The sequence below is a fragment of the Apodemus sylvaticus genome, chromosome 1 (genome assembly GCF_947179515.1).
Source record: "Apodemus sylvaticus chromosome 1, mApoSyl1.1, whole genome shotgun sequence".
In the NCBI taxonomy this organism is placed as follows: Eukaryota; Metazoa; Chordata; class Mammalia; order Rodentia; family Muridae; genus Apodemus; species Apodemus sylvaticus.
In genome coordinates this window covers 188,752,214-188,773,131 of record NC_067472.1, presented here as the reverse complement: position 1 = coordinate 188,773,131, position 20,918 = coordinate 188,752,214, and the positions used below count along the sequence as shown (strand labels likewise).

Below are 20,918 nucleotides of genomic sequence, written 5' to 3'. Positions count from 1 at the left end.
CACGGGTTAGACGTGCGGCTGTCCCATCAGATGCCTTATTCAAATAGCAGCACCACTAGGCCAACGCACCATCGGCTTCCAACCACCTTGCAACAAAGACGCAGAAATAAGTAAGGTGGCAATTTTTATCCTCTAAAAGTGCTCCAGTCCTCTGCTTGTAGTTGTTCAATTATCAGGCAATAAAATGGACAACCTAACTTGAAGCTCCAGGGTTCAGGACCCGGGGCCTTGGGCAAAATGGGTCAACTCCAAGTCCCGCCCCCTATTCCTTATTGTCCAATGGTTTTGCCAGAATTGGGAGGTGGAGGTGGGCGGATCCAGATTGTTAGTAAACGCTGAGCCACGTGCTAGGGTCAACTCCGGAGTGCTCTAGGCTAGCGCATGCGCGATAGGTACACGGCCGGTAGGCCTGCGCGCGCGGCTGAGCGGAAGCTACGGTACCAGGCGGAGCGCGCGTGGTCAGCGGCTATGGAGGGAGCAAAGCGTGCAGACGCCAAGGTACTCACTGACACCGGAACAGAGTCCAGCCCTCGAAGTCCAGTCTGCAGCCTCCGGCACTTCGCTTGTGAGCAAAACCTGCTGTCCCGGCCGGATGGATCTGCTTCTTTTCTGCAAGGTACGACCCTAGCCAAGTTTAACTCAGCGCGAGCCATCCTCACCGAAGGATTTTTGAAGAGCGGTTATTGTGTAGTGTGCAGCCAAGTACGCCCACCTCCTTGAAGAATTTATTTCTAGATAATGAGTATACCCACCTCTCATAAGAGTGAATGTTCCAGAATAGGTATTTCACCAAGGCAAATATTACCCTTGACTAGATTTCTTATCCATCACCGGTTGAGAATAAGGTGTTTATTTGCATAAATACCCTTTGAGACAGACACATCACCACCACTGGCTTAAATATAATTACTGTAGCAGATGATACACCCAAGTAAAAAAAAAAAACGTGCCTTTCCTTGGTATACACGTTTCATCAGAGAGAAAAGAGAATTCTCGTGGCTGAGACGCACATAACCCTGTATCCCAGTTGGGCTGGCAGACTTTGATTGATCACGAGAGGGTAAGAAACACCAGAGTAGACAGATGAAGACGGCAGAGGCTGAGTGACAGTGGCGAGTTGTGTTTGAGATGTTAATGTTAAAGGCTGATCACCTTATGGACTGATGAGCTGGAGGCCGTTGTTTCTAGTGTGGTGGGTCAGAGAGAGCGAGAAGACAGTTGAGACAACTCTTCAGGCATCTTCCTGTGAAAGAATCAGGTAGATGGGGCAAGAACTGAAGACTGATGAGGGCTTAGGAGAGGAGATAACTGGCAAGTCAGTGGTGGCACACGCCTCTAGTCCTGGCACTCGGGAGGCAGGTTCAGGGTCTCTAGGAGTTCGAGACCAGTCTGGTCTGTAGAGGGAATTCCAGGAAATCCTGTCTCGGGAAGAAAAGAAGAGAGAGAGACAACAGGGGGCTGGAGAAATGGTTTGGTGGTTATTACAGTTCTTACAGAGAACAAAATTGAGTTCCCAGCACCCACTTGTAACTTGGGAGCCAGGAGATTGGAAGCCCTATTATGGCCTCTGCAGGGACCTACACACACACACACACACACACACACACACACACGGCACACATGCACGCACATGGGGGGGGTGTTGTGCATACATGCACATAATTAAAAAGTAAAATAAATCCTGGGGGCACGGGGGAGAGGATTTGTGTAGCCACGTCGGCAAGATGTTGGGAAGGAAGAGACTCCCTTACTCAATCTATATAGCAGAACAGGAATGTGACTCTAGTAAGCACCTGTGTCTGTTGGGTCACCTCTGGTTTCCTTGGGATACCTCTACAGATGCATACTGTTCTCATCCATCCTTTGGGTTAGCTCACTTGCTGAATCAGCCTCTCCTGTCTCTTGGGATATAAGAAATAGAGACGGGCCGGGCAGTGGTGGCGCACGCCTGTAATCCCAGCACTTGGGAGGCAGAGGCAGGCGGATTTCTGAGTTCGAGGCCAGCCTGGTCTACAGAGTGAGTTCCAGGACAGCCAGGACTACACAGAGAAACCCTGACTAAAAAAACAAAACAAAAAAAAAACAAAACAAAAAAAGAAATAGAGACGGAACCCTCCCATGTTCTGCAACTCTAAACCCACGGGCCCTAGTGCAAGTTGGAGACCTTGCAGACTTTGAAAAAGAATGTTGCAGACACTTTTGACCTCAAAGGCTCGTGCAAAAACACCCTGTGGTGGGGGAGGGGCAGCAGCAAGGGATGCAAATGATGCATATATATGACAGTGACACAGTAACCCTATTACTTTGTGTCTGTCCTCGTTACCTTAGGATTCTTTTGCTGTGACCAAAAGCAGCTTGGGGACAAATCTACAGAGCCAGGAAGCGTTGCATGAATGTCCCACCACAGGGTGGCATCCCTAAGCCCTTGATTTTTAAGTTACTGGGTTTTTTTATGGCTGTCCCTGGTGCCTGAGGAAGACAGGAGAGTGTGATCTTCCCAGGAATTGTAGTTAGCAATGGTTGTGAGCCGTCTCTCCAGCCCCAACCTGTGATCCACTATACACATACATTTTATCCGTTTGGAGCTGTGCTGTAAAGCGTAGTGGTCATTGGGAGTTACGGTCGGAAACATGGGAACTGCTGCTGAGTCCAGTGCCTTCACATCGTAGATGGCCTCTCTGAAGCCTGCAGACATTAGCAAAGTCACACGAGGGCCCGTCATAGGCAGAATGGGGCTGAAAGCCAGGCTGCTTCTTCTCCAGAGTCATTTATAACCATTCTGGGAAAATAAGCAGAAATTAAGACCACACACACACCACCCGCACACACATCACAACCTTTTTTGTTTGTTTGTCTTTTTAAAATGTTTTTTATTAATATATTTTAATTATGTCTAACAAGTCTGCTTGGTTGGCTTATGAGATGGTCTCATGTAGCTCAGGATAGCCTCAAACTTAGCACGGAGCCCAGGACGATCTTAGTTTCCTGATCTTCCTGTCTGTCTCCCAAACACCCTGTGTGGGTGAGAAAGAGAGCATCTGTGTACGAGTGCCCACAAAGGGCAGAAAAGTGTGTGATCCCTTGGAGCCGATGGTTGTGAGCAGCCTGACGTGGGTGCTGAGAACTGAATTCTAGTCCTCTGGAAGAACAGTGTGCCCCCACTACCCCCACCCCAGCCATCTCTGTGGCCCCAACTACCTCTAGAAATTTACCAATGGCTGAAGTCTGTGGCAGGCTCTGTACCTCCTGGCCACTTCCTGTATGTTCCAAGTGAAGTGTGTCTCTTTAAAGTTGGGATTTATTTCATTTTTTGTATGATGCCAGGAGACGTGGGCCCCACCCCCACTTACCCCACCCCCACCCCCAACTCCCCACGTCGGTGAGCCACCATCACCTGGTCTTCACAAAGTGACATGAGGAAGGTGACTTCCCTGCTTAACGGTGAAACTAAGTGCAGCCCCGAGCGGCCACGGCCTGCCTCCCTCTTCCCTCAGGCGACACCTCCGTCCTGGCTGGAGTCTACGGGCCTGCCGAGGTGAAGGTCAGCAAAGAAATATTCAACAAGGCCACCCTTGAAGTGATCCTGAGGCCAAAGATCGGGCTGCCCGGTAACTGACTCCATTGAACCCCCCCCCCCCAAAAGATCCGCTCTGTCAGGACCTCATCTGACCCCTCGATGCTCGCCGTGTCCAGTCCCCGCTGCCCTGCTCCCCCTCCCTCTTTGCCCAGCTTTTGATCCTGCTGCACTGGGATGGAATCCACCGTACCGTCCAGGGTGGGTTCTGGTCAAGCCCTCTGCTGCTGAGCTTGGGCCCTCCCCCCCCCCACCTCCGCCGTCCTCCCTGGTGGGCTCCCGGCAGGCCTTCCAGCCCTGAGCCATGCCATTTGCCTCTCCCTGGTGAACTTACAGCTATGTGGTTAGGCCGTGGAGCCAGCGCCGCCCGGTAACTTTTTGAGACAGGGTCTCAAGTCCTCTGAGCTGGTGGTAGCTCTCTTTGTAACCTGGGCTGTCCTCACATTCATGATCCTGCCGTCTGAACTTCTCAAGCCCTGGGATGACAGACCTGTACCACCAGACCCACCTCTCCTGAGCCGATTCTTTGTCCCCTTTTCTTCTCTGCCTTCCTCTCTCTTCCTTCCCAGTAACTTGTTTTTCTGTCCTTTTACCACCTCTCCCCATCTGTCAGGGGATGGGCCTGCTCTGGTGGGAGTAATACGGCCAGTTGCCCAGGACATGGGCACTTCTGGGCATTCCTCTTTGGGCGGCTGGCTGGTGGACCCCTGGCCAAGGCTGACCGTAGCAGGAGTTACTCAGAAATGTTGAGAGCTCCTGGGAGCATGTACACCATGGGGCGGAGGCTGAAACTGACAGCCCCTTCCTGAAGTCTCCCTCCAGAGGCTGGACCGAGCAGAGCAGAGCAAGATGACAGGGTGGAAGGGAAGAACCTGACAGCCTCCCGTCTCCCCAGGCGTGGCTGAGAAGAGCCGGGAACGGCTGATCAGGAATACATGTGAAGCGGTGGTTCTAGGGGCCCTGCACCCCCGTACCTCCATCACTGTGGTGCTGCAGGTGGTAAGCGACGCCGGCTCTGTATCCTTTCCCAGCCCTCTCCCCCAGGAAGTGCCCAGAACCTCCCCTCTGGCTTCTGTCCCCGTGACCTTGTAATATACCCTCAGCCACTCAGGACAGGTGCCAGGCAGCCGTTCACACAGAGCACACGAGGCCACGGCTGGCACAATGGTTCAGTGGATAAAGGTGCTTGCTGCCGAGCCCCACAGCCTGAGTTCAATCCCCACGGCTCGTAGGAGGAGAAAAGCAGCTCCCACGAGCTAACTACACGTGAGCCCAGTGGCACACGCTTGCCCCTGAACACACACAGATAAATGTAACTTTTAAAAGTCAGCAAGCGAGCCGGGCGATGGTGGCACACGCCTGTAATCCCAGCACTCTGGGAGGCAGAGGCAGGTAGATTTCTAAGTTCGAGGCCAGCCTGGTCTACAGAGTGAGTTCCAGGACAGCCAGGGCTATACAGAGAAACCCTGTCTCGAAAAAAACAAAACAAAAAGAAAAAAAAAAGTCAGCAAGCAGGGCTTCCTGTGTGCTGCTGGGCCCAGCTCTGAGCGCCTCACTGTTGAGTCATTTAGCTCCTGCTGGGCCTGGATGGGCCACACTAACTCCTGTGTTCACCCCAGATCATCAGAGCTGAAGCCAGTGACCACTGCACTTGCGCATGAGTTCCTGCAGCAGGAACTCACTAGCTCCATTATCTGGCACCCCAGCTGATCCCCCGGGCGAGGGCCTGGCTTTGCCAGTGCCCTTCATGTGTGACTTTGGGAGATCCCTCTCTTCGACCCCGTTTCACTAACAATACTTGGTATATCCCTTAGTGTAGATATCTGTTCCCTAGCGCTATCCCGTCAACACGGGATATGAGACTTAGAGAAAAGCAGCTGGTCTGTCTCATAGCTGGGAGAGGGGTTAGGTAGGGTGTGGAGCAGCAGCAGGCACTTGGCGCCAGAATCACTTAGGTGCCCTGCCACGCCACTGCCGTGTGATCAGTCAGCCATGTGTAAAGGGCCGTATGACTGCTCCGAGGCTAGCCCTGCAGAAGACACTCTCCTTGACCAGCGTGTGGCCCTCAGCTCTTGGCCTGTTGCCTCAATGCTGCCTGCATGGCATTGGTGGATGCAGGTGTGCCCATGCGAGCCCTCTTCTGTGGGGTCACCTGCGCCCTGGACTCTGATGGAAATCTCGTGCTGGACCCCACGACCAAGCAAGAAAAGGTAGGTGCGGGGCTGCGGCTGGGCCTGCCTCCCAAATTGTGGTGCCAAGTTGGCTTGTGCACGCTGACACACGTGGCAGGTCCCGCCCTACCCGCTATGGCTCCTTCTAAGTGCTAGAAACCCTAGTGAGACTTGCACAAGCCAGAAGAGAAACTTGCTAGCATTTACTCCCAACTGTGCAGCACGGCCCTGGCTCTGAGGCCTGTGCTGGCTTGACGGTGGTGACAGGGAAGCCCGTTCTCCACACTCGACATGAAGGGTTTGACACTGCAGGCTAGAGGAGCAGCAGGGAGAAGAGACAGGAGCACTTGGAATCCCCAGAGGTGTGGGCTGGGCTCCAGCAGGGTGACAGTTGGCTGCAGATACAGACACAGAAAAAGTGCGGCGCTCTGTCCTGACCGCTGCTGCAACTGCTGCTGTCAGAGTGAGAGCCAGGATCCTCTCTGGAGGCTTCCCGGGTCCCCACCAGACAACCAGGAAAGTGCAACGGCAGAAGCCGGCGTATGGCTCGCCTGTGCTGGACAGGGCAGGATGGCGAGGCAGCCAGGAGAGGACCAGCGCCATGGTTCCCCCTGTGGGTCAGAAACTGCTCAGAACAAAGACATAAGGCACCAAGAAGTAAACAGTTAACCAGGACTGGGCTGGTGTGCAGACATACAGACAGCCACAGTTGCCGTAGAGGCTCAGCGTCCAGTTTGTCCTGGCTGAGATCTTAGAAAGGAAGTCCCCCCCCCCCCCAATACTGAACAGCCTTCCACCTCTTGTCCGTAGGAGGCCCAGGCCATCCTGACCTTTGCTCTGGACAGCGCAGAGCAGAAGCTGCTCATGTCCACCACCAAGGGGCTCTATTCTGACGCGGAGGTACCAGTGTGGGGGCGGGGCACACCCAGAACCTTTTCTACCATCTCGACTTAGCTCAGAGCAAGCCCCTCTTCACACCCCTGCTGAGGGGTGGGGGGAGGCCACATTTTCAGGGCCTAATTCATGAAGTCCCTGCATGGCTTGCACAGGGTTCTGAGCCACGAGTTTAATCTCAGCATTTGGGAGACAGACAGGCATAGTTCTGAATTCAAGGCCAGGGAGGGCAACATTCGAGATCCTGTCTTAAGCAAAAAAAAAAAAAAGGCTCCTTTGTAGCATTTTAAAGGAAAGCCTGAAAGATGGGCTCAGAACAGGGTTCAGCTTGAGTGAAGTGGTCTCCATGTCAGCACAGAACGGTGCTGCCTAGAATTCTGGGCTCCCAAGGAGAGGTTTGGAAACTCGGGTCAAGTGGTCTGTGCCTCTGTTTCTTCTGATTTAGAGCTCTCATTTCCTGGCTCTTAAGGTTATTTGAGTTGGGCTTAGGGGCTCACAGCTGTGATCAAAGCACTTCAGGAGCTGGGGCAGAGCACTGCTGTGAGTTGCAGGCCAGCCTGGACTGTATAGTAAAAATCGGTGCCAAAAGCGGAGTGGAGGCTCTACGTCTGTCTAGTCACTCTCAGCAGGCCGGAAGCTTGAGATCATTTTGAGCTACATACATAGTTCCAGGCCAACCTGAGCTACATAGCAAGATCCCATCTCAAACAAACAGAAAAAAAAAAAAAAAGACTTTGAAGGTTGAAGGATTATTCCTCTAGTTCTCAGGATCTCCAACTGTCTTGAGTTGTCTTGAGTTCTTCCAAGGTGTGATGATTCCCATCTCAGGGATTTGAGGTCCTGTCACTTTCAGAGTGTGGTCCCCAAAGCCCTTCTGTTTTCATTAAGAAAAAGTTTAGGGGCTAGGAAGATGGTTCTAAATTAAAAACAAAAAATTGGCAACAAGCCTGACCTAACCGCCTGACTTCAGTCCCCAGGACCAACATGGCGGAAGGAGAGAGCCAACTCCTTCCACTAGCTCTACAACCTCCACGGTGCATGCTCCCGCGCTGTGATTCAGATATTAAAGAGGGGAGCAGGCTTAGGGGGCTTGAGGGCGTGGCTTTCTTGGTTGAGAGTCTGTCTCCCATGCATGAGACCCTGGGCTCCATCCCCGGCACCATATAAAGCCAGGCGTGGTGATAGGCTTTGGAGCCTGGGCTGGATGATTGCCAAGGCCGTGATGTCTCATTGTGGGTGGCAGTCGGGAGGTGGTAAGGAAGGGGATAGCCATCGCCATGGGGGGAGGGGAGGTGGTAGGCTGAGGGAGTCCTTTGGGGTTAACGCTCTTCTCCTGTTCCCAGCTCCAGCAGTGTCTGGCTGCCGCCCAAGCCGCCTCCCAGCACATCTTCCGCTTCTACCGGGAATCACTGCAGAGGCGCTACTCCAAGAGCTGAGGCGAGCCAGGGTAGGGCGCCCCTCCCACCACGCCCATCGCCTCCGGCCCGCCAGCCAGCGCTCCAGCGCCTCTGTCTGCCCGTGGAGCTTCCGGTCCTGCCTAAGCAGAGGCTCCTGTGCCAGGCTGGGGAGGGGGCTTAGGGACGTTCTAGGCCTGGGCACACACCCCCTTCATCAGGATACCATTAAAAAGGGCTTGCCTGTGTTGAGCGAGTGAGTCACTAGCCACGGATCCTGGTGTCTGCAGAGGACGCATTCATCCGGCCTGCGTGGTGCCAGGGAGCTGCAGTGAACAAGGGACCCAGGCCCCGCGGTCCAGGAGAGGAGATGGGCGTGGTGGCGTGAGCCGATAGTCCTTGGCACTTGGTAGTCAGAGGTCATTTCCCACGGCATAGTGAGTCTGAGGCCATGATGAGCTACGTGAGACCAGCTTACTTCTAAAAAGAAGGCGATCTGGAGAGAGCTCAGCCATTAAGAGCACTTACTGTGCTTACAGAGGGCTGAGTTCAGCTCCCAGCACCGTCTTCCAGCTACTCATGACCACCTGGCTATCAGCAGGCCTCTGGCCCCGAGGTCAGTTCTGCAGGGAACCCAGGGATTTAGTTGAAGTGAGTTTGGGGAGTTATTTGGGAAGAGAGATTTATGATCTCTAGATGGTTTGAGCTATGCAGACTCTTTTCTCTAAGAGAAAAGAAGTCACGTTTCCAGAGAGAGCCATGCTCACATCACGGAAGCCAAGGCGCAGTATACTGATTCGCTGTCCTGTTTGTCTTGGTGGCTCTTGCTCTTACTTATTTGCTGTTTCGAGTCAATCCCAACTGTATAGTTCTTGACTGACCTAGAATTCATGTAGACTAGGCTGCCCTTGAACTCAAAAAAAGAAGATCTTCCTGCCTCTGCCTCCCAAGTGCTAGGCAGTAGGGCCACCAGCGGCGGCAGCCGGCTTTGGGATGTGAACACATAGGCTCTTGTGAATTCTGAGCAAGTCCTTTACTGTTGAGCCATGCCCCTGGCCCTCTTCACCACCACAACCACCCCCAGACTAGATCTCTCTGTGTAGCCCTGGCTGTCCTGGAATTCCCTCTGTAGACCAGGCTGGCCTTGAACTCAGAGATGCACCTGCCTGTGCCTCCCAAGTACTCAGAGTGCTGGCTTTTTTAGGTTTTGACATTTTTAGGCTGGGTCAGTCTCCTTAGATTGTTAAGGCTGGCTCACTACCCACAGCACTAGGGATTAAACCGAGGACCTAGGTCCTGCCTGCTCTACCAGTCAGTTCACCCCAGTGCCCCAGCCAGCTTGAACTTGTATCCACTTCTCTCTCGGCCTCCTGAGCCAGAACAAGCGTGGCTGCGCTGCTCCTTCTCTACCACCAGTTCTCCTTTCTGCTGTGGGAGGAGCTCAGGCAGGGTAACACACACACACACACACACACACACACACACACACACGAGAGCACGTGCTCCGCCAAGGTAGACCTCGACCTCGTCCCGTTCTGCAGTGACACAAGTTCATGAAGTCTAGGGTCACAGAGCTACCAGGTCAGGTCTCTACTTCTACTCTGCTGACTGCGGAGAAAAAAGACTGAAACATCCCACCTCACGCCCTGAGCTCTAATGCCCGTCTCAGCTGCGTTCCCTGCCTGCTCTTAGATACTCCTACCTGTGCACCCTGGACACACCCAAATACAGGCAGATTCTGTTTGGCTTCAGGGTATCTTTAATCTTTCACACTGCTTCCTTCTGGGTGGGGGCGGCCAGGAAAGGGAGGGGCTCCAGCTGACTCGTTTGTGGTGATGTGGTCCTCTCCCGTCACCACCGTGTGCACCGAGATCATCCGTTCTGCTCACGGAGTTGATGGTCCTCTGGCCTCTGCAGTCACAGTGGGGGTCGAAGGGCAACTAGGGCGGGTCTCGGGAGGCAAGGTAGGCAGCCAGGGTCACCAGGGCAGCCGCATACGTGCACAGGCCCAGCCCCACGGCAAGGACCCCCAGCAGGAAAGCTCGGTGGGAGGCAGCCCCTGCCCCTTGGACGTCCCCCTTGGCCCAAGCCTTGTTGGTCTGTAGGGGCAGTGGGCAGCGGTAACCAAGTGCCCCCCCCCACCCTCCATCCTGCTTCCTGTGGCTCTCCCCCTCCCCGCCCCCACTAATCCACTTGTCTATTCCCAGACCAGGGTTGGGGCAACGGAGTTGCTGGGTATTTAATAGAAGAATGTATTACATGGGGGTGGAGCACACCTTTAATCCCAGCACTGGGAGGCAGAGACAGATCTCTAATGTGTTTAAGGCCAGCCTGGTCTACAGGGTGAGTTCCAGGACAGCCAAGGCTACACAGAGAAACCCTGGCTGGGGGATTTCCAGATGCCACTTTTGTATGCCAGTATTTTACTCAGTTGGTTTACACAATAAACCTAGGAAAGGGATTGTTCCCATTTACTGAGGCGGGAGACCTGTGAGCATTCACTGGCTTCTGTAGTTTTACAAAGGATAAAATGAGGATGGTTCCAAGTTCGTCACCACCACCCTGGATTTGTGAAACATGGTTTTCCTCCAGTTTCCTCCCTTTGTTTTTATTTTTGTGTTTGGTTGTTTTGAAACAAAGTCTCAGGTAACCCAGGCTAGCCTGAGGTCCCTTTGTAGCCAAAGATAACCTTGAGTGTAGATCACCCTCCCTTCGTTCCTTGCATGTTGATCATCAAACCTGGCACTTGGTGCCCAGTGAGCGTCCTGCCAACCGAGCTGCAGCCTCCGCCCTGCTCTTTTGTGGTTCTGGTTCTTTAGAGACAAGATCCTGGTTTGTAACCAGGTTGGCCTTGAAACTCCGCAGCCCTTCAAGTACTGGGATTACAGGCCGTCACCACCACATCCGGTCACACATGCGTGTTTCTGTGTGGAGGCCCCCCTCCAGCCACCCCCACTGCCTGAAGCACAGCATGGCTCCCTCCCACAGCACAGCACAGCACCCTCCCAGTCCCAAACCCAGACTAACCTTGTGAGCCAGACAGAAGGCTGCAATGCCCACAGGCCAAAAGCAACACAGCACAGAGAATACCGCCAGGCCGAGGTGGTCGTGGGGAAGAAGTGGAGAGAGCCGGTCACCCCCATCATAATCTGAGTCACTGTCACTGGATGATGTGTCCTACGAGCAGGAGAGAGCATACGTGGTGGTCCTCACCCACCTCTCTCCATCACCCTGTAGACCAGTGCTTCCCTGGGGCCTGCCCAGAGACTTCTCTGTCCCCTGGATCCCTTGATGGGAGACAGTGGACTGACGCTGAGGGTCTCCAGAGAGACCCACCCCCAGGTGAGTTCATTCACAAGGATCCAACTACGGCAAGATTGCTTATAACCCCTGGGTGGGAACATCTGAAGTGGAGGCAGACTTCTTGGGTATGAAAACAGGCAAAGAGTTAAAAATGCCCCAGTGCTGTGACTCGTCAGGACAAACCTGCCTGCCAAAAATGGTCCTAAAGCCAAGTGTGTTTACAATCCCAGCATTCCGGATGTAGAGGCAGGAAGATCAGGAGGCCTGCCCGGGTTACATGAGTCCTGTCTGGAAAAAATAAGCACAGAAAAACCAGAAGCTACCACTGATATCTCCAAGCAGCTCGATCAGGAGCAAACCAAATTCCCTCTGGAAAAAGGTACCTTCATTTCTAGACCTCCAAATAACTGATCTTAAAAATATTTTTCTTTTCCCCAAATAAAATGACCAGGCACACAGTCAAATACACTAGACACAAAAGTCAAACAGGAACTTAGAGGTGAATACAGTTGTCAAAGTCGTCAGTGCTGGAACAGTCAGAGACTGTGACATGATGCTTTCTGCCTGGGGCAGGCTGTGTTCAGCCCCTTGTTCTTGTTTTGATTTTAGACACGGTCTTTTTTTTTTTCTCTGTAGCCTCAGGCTGTGCTTTAAAGCTCTGTGTAGTCCTTCTGTCTGAACCCATTCTCCTACTTCATCTTCCTGGGTGTCAGGAGTATGGGCACACACTAAACCTGCTTCTAAGTGCTTTGCCCTGGCTGTCCTAGAACTCACTATGTAGACCAGGCTGGCCTTAAACTCAACAAAGATCTGCCTGCCTCTCCCTCCAGAGTTCTGAGATTAGAGGCATGCGCCAAAACCCTTTGCTCCAAATATTATTCCCTTGATGTGACTCTGATGTTCCTCCCCTTGAATCTGAGCGGGTTTGCAACACACTTTACAGAATATGACATAAAGTCACTCTACAAGATTTAAAAAAAAAAAAAAAAGACAAAAATGTGGGCAATTTAGCAAGACCTCACCTCAAGAAATACGGGAGGACCAGGGCTGGCACAGCCTCTAAGCCCAGCTATCGGGGTGGAAATAGGAGGAACAGAAGTTCAAAGTCATTTTCAATTACATGATGAGTTTGAGGCTAACCTGGACTACATGAAACCATCTCACAAAAGACAAACCAGGGGGAGTGGCACAGGCCTCTATTTCCAGTCACTCGGGGCTAAGGCAAAATGATGAGTATGAGCCGGGCGGTGGTGGGGCACGCCTGTAATCCCAGGACTCTGGGAGGCAGAGGCAGGCGGATTTCTGAGTTCGAGGCCAGCCTGGTCTACACAGAGAAACCTTGTCTCAAACCAAATCCCAAAAAAACAAAACAAAAAACAAACAAAAAAAAAATGATGAGTGTGAGTTGGTGAGTTCAGGCTGGCATAAATGATGAATGTCAGACTTTGTCTCAAAGAAGGTAAATGTTAAAATGTAAAAATGACTTTAGGCGATGATGGCACACACTTCTAATCACTGCACTCCAGAGGCAGTGGCAGGCTAATCTCCGAGTTCCAGGACAGCCTGGTCTACACAGAAAAAATCATGTATCAAAGGAAAAAAAAAAAGAAAAGAAAAAAATTAAATTAAAAGCTGACTTTATGATGGTCGTGTTGGCACAAACCTGTAACTCCAGCATTCTTGGAGGCTGAGGTAGAAAGATGAATTTAAGGCTAGCCTGAGAAATACTCAGGCCCTGTCGCAGAAAAAGGGGAGTGGGGGCTGGAGAGATGTGTGCATGGTTACTGCTCTTGTAAGCCCAGTTCCAGGAGAGCTGAATAGTGGAAAATGTGTTACTCACCTGCACGAACACACACAATTAAAAATAAAGGCTGTGGAGATAGCTTGTTGGTTAAGGCAACTGGTGGAGGAGCCAAGCTGGATTCCCAGCACCTACCCACACAGTGACTCCCAACTCTCCGTTACCACCAATCCCAAAGGACCGAGCACCCTCTTCTGGCCTCCACAGACACCACGTGAATATAACGCACAGGTAAACAAGCAAAACACCCACACACAAAACGTTTTAAACTAATAACAAAATCTGAAGCTAAAAGAATTTTTTTGGGTGTTTTTTTTTTTTGGTTTGGTTTGGTTTGGTTTGGTTTTGGTTTTTTGGATTTGGTTTTTTCGAGACAGGGTTTCTGTATAGCCCTGGCTGTCCTGGAACTCACTCTGTAGACCAGGCTGGCCTCAAACTCAGAAATCCACCTGCCTCTGCCTCCCAGAGTGCTGGGATTACAGGTGTGCACCACCACTGCCCGGCAAGAATATATATATAAGAGAAGTAGGTCAGCAAGCAAAGATCAAGGAACAAGGCCAAAGCCTGAAGAAAAAAAAATGACAAAACAAAACAAAAACCCTGCACTTGGGAGACAGGACCAGGTGGATCTCTCTGTGATCGAGGCTGTCCTGGTCTGCATAGAGAGCTCCAGGTCAACCATGGCTTCACAGAGACTCGGGAGCCTCCAGCCATCCTGAACAGTCAAGAGAGACCCCAGACCTAGGCAGATACCTCCACCATCCATCGGCCTGATGCTCCTACCTCAAGGTCAGGGGTGTCCGGCTCCCCCAGGCCAGCGCTCACTGAAGGAAGAGGTGGGAGTAGGAGCTGCCAGCCTCTCGGGGACCCCGCAAAGACAGCTTCTGGGAATGGGGTGCCCAGCTCTGGCGTCTCAGCCCTGGGAGCCGGGTCACAGGTTATGCTTGGCAGTAAGGGTTGCTGGAGCTCCTGTATGCTGGACTTGTCCATGGTTGTGGAGGCTGTGGTGAAGGGTCCTGGAAACAGGAGGAAGCAAATGCAATTTCAAAAGGCTTGCCTTCATCCATCACCAGTCTGCCTATTGGCTCTGGACAGATGAGGGGGCTCAAAACGCCTTCTATTCATTTTATAGATAGAAGAACAGATTTTGAGAATAGAAAGGGGGTTGCCTAATTCACACAGACTATTCAGGGCCCCAGGTAATCAATTCTGGGATTCTTAAAAAAAAAAAAAAACAACACGGTAGTGGTGCATGCCTTCAATCCCAGCACTTGGGAGGCAGAAGCAGGCAGATTTCAGAGTTCATGGCCAGCCTGGTCTACAAAGTGAGTTCCAGGACAGCCAGGGCTACACAGAGAAACCCTGTCTCTGAAAACCAATATGTGTGTGTGTGTGTATGTGTTTATATATGTATATATACATATATACATACATATACACATATGTATGTATGTACACACACACCCCTTAGGGCTGGAGAAACGGCATTGAAGAGCACTGGCTGTTCTTCCAGAGGGCTCGGATTCGATTCCCAACACCCACATGGTAGCTCACAACTGTCCAGTTCCAGGGATCCAACATCCTTGCACAGACACACATGCAGGCAAAACACCAATGCACATAAAAATAAATCATTTACAAAACTATACCACTGGGCAGTGGTGGCATGCACCTTTAATCCTAGCACTTGGGAGGCAGAAGAAAGTGGATCTCTAAGTTCCAGGACAGCCTGGTCCGCCGGGGAAGTTCTAGGACAGCCAAGGACACACGGAGAAATCCTGCCTCGAAAAACCAAAAAAAAAAAAATAGTAAAAAATAAATAAAAAATATATACCTGTTGCACGATCATTTGCAAACCATGTCTTACACACGTTTGTCCCATGAGCCCTCTATACACACACACACACACACACTCCCACACACACTCCCATCCTCAGGTTCACAGGTCCACAGCCTTTCCCCTATAATGCACACATCCATTCCTCACCTCTGGTTACCTAGGAACTCCACCCTAGTCCACACATCCCTTGCCACTCACACTCAGTTCCCAGGGCCACTGTCACCCATCCCCTCTGAAGGCAAACCCACCCACCCCCACACCCTGTCGCTTGCCAAAGGTCCCCTTGAGCACATGCTGCAAAATGACAGCTGCTCCCCTCAAAAACATGTCTGAGGCCGGCAACGTTTTTATGTATCCTTCTGTATCCCTAAGCCTCCTTGCGCAGTAAGTCCTCACCGTTGCCGCATCTGAAACCGCAAGCACCCTCACCACGCAGAAACCCCCACCGCCACGCTTCTCGCTCCCATCGCTTCCATTGCACACCTGTCCAGCTCAACCGGTGTCGCACCTCACCCCACACAGCTCCCCACTGGCCGGCCTGTCGCGTTAGCTCTCCCAGCATATGTACTGTTCACACTCAACCAGAAAAATCTCTCTCAGTCTACGATTCCCCTGCCCCAGGTCATCCCAAATCTAGCACAGGTCTCCGCCAAAGGTTCGCCCCCATCCCTTCCCTTCCCGCCCCCCCCCCCCCGCAACGCCAGGACCCTGGGGGAGGAGCAGTGTCCCCATCTGTTCTCACCGCCCACGGCCACACACCCGACCTCCTTGGGTCTTGCAGGGCACCCACCTTGCCCTGCCGCCCAAAGACGGGCAAACCTGAACCCTGAGATCAGGCTTCCAGAGTGGAGTACCCCAGCACAGGGTCTGAGTGCAGTGCGGCTGAGCTGCGCTTAGGTCTCTGCGCCCCAGCCCCGCAGCGCGCTGGGGAGGAGAAAGGCGGGGCGATAGCTCCAGACTCCTCCCCTCCGCGGCGCCCCGGGAGGGGGCCTCGAAGGCTCCTCCAGCTCTGGGGGTCCCAGAGCCAGCAGCTTCTCCCTTAAGGAGGCTGAAATCTGTTGGTTGGAATATGCCTGGATCCCACTTGACTCACCCAAAAAAGATGGCTCAGCAGTAATAACATCAACTACAGCTTTGTGCCTTGTTCTAAGAGGTGCTTTAAATATACACAGCCACAGATCAATTCTAAGAAGCACGGTGTACGGTCTCTTTTTTTACACGGCAGTCAAAAGGCAAAGAGAGGTGAAGTAACTGGTCCGAGAACACAGCTCGTTCAATGAGGGCGGATGCTCCCCCGGCCCGGTGCCGGTTGCGGTCCCTTCAATTTGTAGATGAGGAAACCGAGGCCAGGACACCGAGCTCCGGTGCTGGCATAAACCAGTGGAACCAGTGCCAGCAGACTGTCACCCACTGCAGAATTCCTTGCAGGGGTAGGAAAGAAGCAGAGGTAGGAAGGTCGAGGAATGGTCTAGGATGGGATGCTGTCAGTATCCTTCAGTGGCGCTGGTGGTGTCCAGGGTTGGGCTCTCTGCATATGGGTCCTCTGCAGGCATTTCAAGGCACTTTGTGGGAACTTTGGACCATAAATCTCCTCATCTCTCTCTCAACCTGAATTCCTTCATCTGAAAACTCAGGACTTATGCCCAGCCTCCTAGATGCGATGACATACAATTCAAATTTTTTTTTTATTACGTTTATTTATTTATTTTTGTGTGGTGCGCGTGCTATACAGAGCAAGCCTGTGCAGAAGCAGTCAGAGGATGACTGGTAAGAGTTGATTCTTTTCTTCCACCGGGTCTGTTCCTGGGATCCATCACAGGTTATCAGGCTTAGTAGCTAGCCCTCTTCCCCTGAGTCATTTCGGCAGCCCAACATATGGATTTAACTTAGATGTGACAACAAATGCCCACACAGTTACCCAAAGCCTGACAAAGTAAGCGCAGTGAACACATGCAATGCGTTTGTCAACTGTATTATTTATAATTCGTGTCCGTTCAACTGAAGAATCCTCCTGGTCCTCCAGGACACCCCCTCCTTCAGGACGCCCTCCCAGCTTGCACTGCCTCCCTTTCCTGCAGCCCTCCATCTGGCTAGATGGGAGGATTCCCCCGGCCTGATGCGGGGCCGTGGAGTTCCCTAGCTCTAGGGTGCCAGGGAACTTTGCCAAGAGTGCAAACACTCAAGCTGGCACGGGCCCCACTCCCGGCGAGAGCAGATGGCGTCTGGGAGCGTGCTTGGCTCAGTCTGAGCTTCTGGCACAGAGACCCACGGGAGGGATAAAGCCAGGGGCAGGGGCCAGGATGGTTTTCACCAGAAGGTATTTACTAGCTCCTTCCTCTTGTTCTATTTGTCTTTCACACCATGCAAAAAACTGCTAACCTCTTCCTTGTGTTTGCTGCTCCCGCCTGCTCCCACCAGCATCAGCTCCAAAGGGGCTGGTGTTCAGGGATGTGCCTTGGGCCTGAAAACAGTGCCTGGCACAAAGCAGGCCCTCCTGTCGGACTCACGGGATGAGGGTATGAACGCCCACCAGCCCCATCTCTCCATCAGACCACGGAGCTCAGTGACACCCCAGCGTCCTTGCCCTCCTAGTGGTGAATTCCTGTCAAGCTAGAAGTATGGCCTCCATTATTAGCCTTAGAGAATCTTCCCCAGTCCGCCTCTTCCAGGAGGCCTAGGGTTTTATTTTTTATTTAGTGACAGGCCTAGAATGTGGAGAGAGAGAGAGAGAGAGAGAGAGAGAGAGAGAGAGAGAGAGATGCTAGAGAATCCAGGACCTCCTGCATGCTAATAGGCAACTGTACCTTAGTCACTTCCTCAATCCCTCCCTGGGAGATTCTAGGCAGGGGCTCTACTCTGAGCCACGCCCCAGCCCCTCCCTGGGGGACTCTAGGCAGGGGCTCTATCACTGAGCCACGCCCCCAGCCCCTCCCTAGGGGACTCTAGGCAGGGGCTCCACCACTGAGCCACGCCCCCAGCCCCTCCCTGGGGGACTCTAGGCAGGGGCTCTATCACTGAGCCACGCCCCCAGCCCCTCACTGGGTATTCTATGTTCCATAATATCTTAACCAAAAATGTAGTATCACGTCCATGCTTTTCCTGATATATCATTCAGATCCAATCATAAAAACCATGCGTCAGGATTGGAGGCGTAGCTCAGTTGTTTGAGTGCTTACCTAGCAGGAACTGGGTTCAATTCCAAGCACTGCATAAAAACAGATGTGGTAGTGCATACTTGTAAGTCTGACAACAGCCAGGTAATGGTAGTACACGCCTGTAATCCCAGCACCTGGGAGGCAGAGGCAGGCAGATTTCTGAGTTTGAGGCCAGCCTGGTCTACAGAGTGAGTTCCAGGACAGTCAGGACTATACAGAGGAACCCTGTCTCGAAACCACTCCCCCCCCCCCCAAAAAAAAGTAAGTCTGACAACCTTCAGGAGGTGGAGGCAGGAGGATCAGGTCAAGATCATCATCCCCTGCTGCTATATAGCAAGCCGGATGCCAGCCTGGAAGACAAAAAGTAAAACAGAGCTGGGGATATAGCTGTACTTAAATAATAGAGCACTGCCCAGGATGTATTTACAAGGTCCTGGGTTCAATCCCTAGCACTAGAAGGAAAGAAAATAGGGGGAAAAAAAGCCACTTTCAACAACAATGAATAAAATCTCAGCATGCAAGGCTCACTGAAGCTGCATCTCTGTACCTAAAACAGCTGAGCTGCAGGCTCTCCTCTTCCTAGCAATTGTTTACACCTTTCATAATTTTGGAGGACGATGTGAGTCTTGTAATTTTCAGGACTTTCCTGGAACTCACTCTGTAGACCAGGCTGGCCTCAAACTCAGAAATCCACCTGCCTCTGCCTCCCGAGTGCTGGGATTACAGGCGTGCGCCACCACCGCCCGGCTTCAGTTACCTTTTTATTGCTGGGATAAAACACCATGACCAAGATAAGTAAGTAGTAAAAGAAAGAGTTTAACTGGGCTCCTGTGATGGCACAGTGAAGAGCTGGCAGCAGGTGTCTGGAGCAGCTACTGAGAAGCCACATCTTGAACCACAGGCAGGAGTCAGAGAACACTAACTCAAAATGGCACACTCTGGTGACACTCCAAAGCCCCAGTGACATGCTTCCCCCACCAAGGTCATGTTGCTGATCTTTCCCAAACAGCTACCAACTGGGGACCAAGTATTCAAATGCTTGAGAGAAACCACAACACGTATTTTCTTTTCTTCTTCTTCTTCTTCTTCTTCTTCTTCTTCTTCTTCTTCTTCTTCTTCTTCTTCTTTTCTTCTTCTTCTTCTTCTTCACTTCTTCTTCTTCCTTTTTTTTTTTTTTTTTTTTTTTTTTTTTTTGGTTTTTCGAGACAGGGTTTCTCTGTGTGGCCCTGGCTGTCCTGGAACTCACTCTGTAGACCAGGCTGGCCTCGAACTCAGAAATCCGCCTGCCTCTGCCTCCCAGAGTACTGGGATCACAGGCGTGTGCCATGGTGCATGCTTTTAATCCCAGCACTCTGGAGGCAAAGGCAGACAGATCTTTGAATTTGGGGCCAGCCTGGTCTACAGAGTGAGTTTCAGGACAGCCAGGGCTTCATAAAGAACTCTGTCTCCAAGAAAAATAAAGACTTTTGTTTTGTTTTGTTTTGTTTTAGGTGCATGTGTCTGAGTGTATGCCACAGAGGCTAGAAGGCGGTGTTGTGCTAACTTTCCTGAGTCTGGAGTTACAGTTAGTTGTAAGCCACTGGACATGGATGCTGGAAACTGACCTCAGATCCTTTGGAAGAGCAGCAAACATCTTAGCAACGAAGCCCTCTCTCCAGCCCTACTTCCTGATTCCTGAGGGTTCTTTGTCCTCTGCAGAATGCATCCATTCTGAGTAAACACACAGCCTGTCCATAACCTGCGCCTTGTTTTCTTTGGGCATGAGGTACATTAGGTTTATAAAATTCATCAAGACATCCTTCGCTTATTGTTTGTGCAGTTTTCTGTACATAATACTTAGAAAATGATGTTTTTGAAGAAGGTGATTTAGATCCTTCTGTTCCTGAGACAAGTCAGTGAGAGACGAAAGCAAGGTGTGCAGCCCCATTCCAGCTGCCACCGAGACCGCTATAGCAACCGCGTGGTTCCGGAATCCCACTTCCGGTGAAATGCCCAGAACCCAAATGGAGGGGTCTCAGGGAGGTACCATGTCACAGCGGCAGCATCTCCAACAGCCAAGAGGCTGGGGCAATGGCAGTGTCTACCAGGATAAAGTGTGGAGTATGGTTACTCTGAATGCACGGTGGCATTCCAAAGGAGGGAAATTCTGACACGTGCTTGCAATGCGGGTGAGCCTGCATGGCCGTCTTACTGAATTAAATAAGTCAATACAACAGAAGATACTGTACGGCTGGCCTGGAGCGATGGCAGAGTTGCTAAGAACACATTCTGCTCTTGCATAGGTCTCAAGTTCCATTCTCAGCGTGTATCCTGGGGTGGTCGCTACTGCCCGCAACTCCATCTCCAGGACACCAGATGCTCCCTTGTAGCCCTGGCAGCCACTGTATACACCTGGTGCTCAGATGTAGGTGGAAAACACCCACACAAACAAAAGATTTTTAACAAGCAAATAAACAAACAAAAACAGTGGTGTTAGTGTTGGTAACATACCCTGAAAATTAGAAGGGGAAAAAAAGGTGGATAGCTTCTGAGGTTGGTGAGCTAGCTTCTGGCCTCTACATATGCAACACACACCTGAATACACACACACACACACACACACACACGCACGCGCACGCGCACGCACACGTACATGTTTTAGGTTGTTTTGTTGTTGTTTTTAGATTTATTTATTATTATATGTAAGCACACTGTAAGTGTCTTCAAACACCAGAAGAGGGCGTCATATCTCATTATGGATGGTTGTGAGCCACCATGTGGTTGCTGGGATTTGAACTCAGGACCTC

At 51.7% G+C, this 20,918-nt stretch overlaps 2 protein-coding genes across 3 annotated transcripts; one reads left to right on the top strand and one right to left on the bottom strand.

The window, feature by feature from the left end:
- The first annotated feature begins 399 nt into the window (after positions 1-399).
- Positions 400-8,281, top strand: Exosc5 (exosome component 5). The gene is made up of 6 exons (XM_052168740.1): positions 400-616; positions 3,495-3,608; positions 4,470-4,591; positions 5,644-5,784; positions 6,556-6,645; positions 7,983-8,281. Exons 1-6 carry the CDS (start codon positions 469-471, stop codon positions 8,073-8,075), a joined length of 708 nt encoding a protein of 235 aa, XP_052024700.1. The 5' UTR covers positions 400-468; the 3' UTR covers positions 8,076-8,281.
- Positions 8,282-9,785: 1,504 nt separating this feature from the next.
- Positions 9,786-15,884, bottom strand: Tmem91 (transmembrane protein 91). 2 transcript variants are annotated; one of them, XM_052168757.1, is made up of 5 exons: positions 15,768-15,884; positions 14,810-14,915; positions 13,921-14,153; positions 11,061-11,210; positions 9,894-10,132 (listed from the first exon to the last, which is right to left on the bottom strand). In XM_052168757.1, exons 3-5 carry the CDS (start codon positions 14,125-14,127, stop codon positions 9,974-9,976), a joined length of 516 nt encoding a protein of 171 aa, XP_052024717.1. In that variant the 5' UTR covers positions 14,128-14,153; positions 14,810-14,915; positions 15,768-15,884; the 3' UTR covers positions 9,894-9,973. The 2 variants fall into 2 exon arrangements, with proteins under 2 accessions (XP_052024710.1, XP_052024717.1); XM_052168750.1 differs by lacking the exon at positions 14,810-14,915 and having other exon boundaries at positions 9,786-9,984.
- Positions 15,885-20,918: the final 5,034 nt, after the last annotated feature.